Source organism: Meira miltonrushii, assembly GCF_003144205.1.
Source record: "Meira miltonrushii strain MCA 3882 unplaced genomic scaffold FA14scaffold_1, whole genome shotgun sequence".
Classification (NCBI taxonomy): domain Eukaryota; kingdom Fungi; phylum Basidiomycota; class Exobasidiomycetes; order Exobasidiales; family Brachybasidiaceae; genus Meira; species Meira miltonrushii.
Genome location: NW_020289943.1, coordinates 2,261,813 through 2,263,616, shown reverse-complemented (window position 1 = coordinate 2,263,616; position 1,804 = coordinate 2,261,813). Strand labels below are relative to the sequence as shown.

The following is a 1,804-nucleotide window of genomic DNA, read 5'->3' as shown; positions in this document are numbered from 1 at the left end:
TCATCCGCATTCAAAAGCCGACCGGATAAAACCTTTCGAGATTCATGAATGATCATCTCGTACGTCGCTCAAGATCGGATCATGACATAGCATTTGAACAAGTGGCACAACAGAAGAAATGGCACACTTGACATCAACATTTGTCTTTCCTCTGCCCTCCTTTCCACGCTTTCATGGTGTGATACCTCTGACGACTCCTTCTGGTGTGGTACCGCCTTGGTTTCAGGCTTTCGTTCCTGCCACCGACTCATTCAGGAAAGACCTCGTTCCAGACTCTCCACCATACGAAACACTTCAAGTTGAGCTCACTGGTGGAATGTTTGCTTGTCGCCAACCGGCACCCATCAACCGTGCACTGGCTGCTAATGCTGTCCATCCCACAGTACTAGATGGATCACTTCCATTGAGTGCTTTGGTTGCGCCATGCAAATCCGATGCTCCTTCCTCCAAGAAGGCCGGCTTTGCCACCCGTCCAATGATCGTGATCCCTCCTTCGGGTATCTCGCTCAGATTCTCTTGCTTGACTTTCCTTCGCGCACCTTCCATGATTGTGGTCACGTCACTTTTCTCCAAATCATCCCGTGCTTGCATTAAGGCTTCCAGAAAAGCTAATTGTGAGCCATGCGCTTTTACAAACGTCAAATAGGATAAAGACACCATCATCGATGATGAAGTGATCATCTAAAGAACCATATCCAAGACTTCAAAGCGGGATTCCAACGTCTTCGGCGGGTGAACCAATGCGGTCAAATATTAATGAATGTCGATCAATGTTTACTCAAATCTACCGAAGACATCCACGATTTGCTCGTTCGTCAAACAGGTGCTAGACATGACGCTATGAATCGTTCTATCAGATCATTGTATAACCGGATTGAGTCTTTCACTGTGACCAAAAGTGTAATCCCGAATCGGTTCATGATGCTTGTCAGGATGCCTTCTGTAGACCATCGCGGATCAACAAACAGTTCCTTCAAGATCGGTCTCAATCAGCAAACATAAGGTCGACCAAGACTTAGATACAACGCTTGCTGACGTGATACCTCGGAAGGTCCTTTCTGATGTGGTATGTCTGACGGCGCCTTCTGATGTAATGCCTCTGCTGTTTTCTTCTGATATGCTACCTCTCCCGATCTTTCCTGACGTTGTACCTCTAACAGTCCTTTTCGGTGTGATACTTCTACCATTTCTTCCGGATGTAGTATCTCTGGCAGTCATTCTTAATGGATTAAATCTACCGCTCCTTTCTATCGGGAAATCTCTACCGATCCTTTCTATTAGGGTACGTTTAGCGTTCTTTTCTATTAGGACACATCTGCCGTTCCTTCCTCATATGATACCTCTACGGATCTTTTCTGGTGTGGCACCTCTGACAGTTTTTTTCTGATGTGATCCCTCTGACGATCCCTACTGACGTGATACATATGCTGTTCCTTTTTGATGTGACACATCTCACGGTGCCTTCCGTTGCAATACTTCTACCGCTCCTTTCTGATGTGATCCCTCCGACGATTCTTTCTGATGTGATCCCTCTGCCTATCCCTTTTGGTGTGATACATCTGCTAACTCTTTCCAATGTGTTGCCTCTACCAATCTTTCCTAATGTGATACCTCTGACGGTCTCTTCTGATGTGATATCTTGAGCGTTCCTCTCTTCTGTGATACGTCTGGTGTTCTATTCCGATGCGATACCTCTCCCGTTCCTGTCTGATACGTTACCTCTGGCGATCCCTTTTGGTGTGGCATCTCTGACGATTCTTTCTGGTGTGGCATCTCTGACGATTCTTTCTGGTGTGGCATCTCT

At 46.4% G+C, this 1,804-nt stretch overlaps 1 protein-coding gene across 1 annotated transcript; it reads right to left on the bottom strand.

Moving 5' to 3' along the window:
• Nucleotides 1-294: 294 nt before the first annotated feature.
• FA14DRAFT_176743 (uncharacterized protein) lies at nucleotides 295-660 on the bottom strand (the record flags this gene model as incomplete). Its single annotated transcript, XM_025500691.1, has 1 exon — nucleotides 295-660. The coding sequence occupies one exon, from the start codon at nucleotides 658-660 to the stop codon at nucleotides 295-297; it is 366 nt and encodes a 121-aa protein (XP_025357750.1).
• Nucleotides 661-1,804: the final 1,144 nt, after the last annotated feature.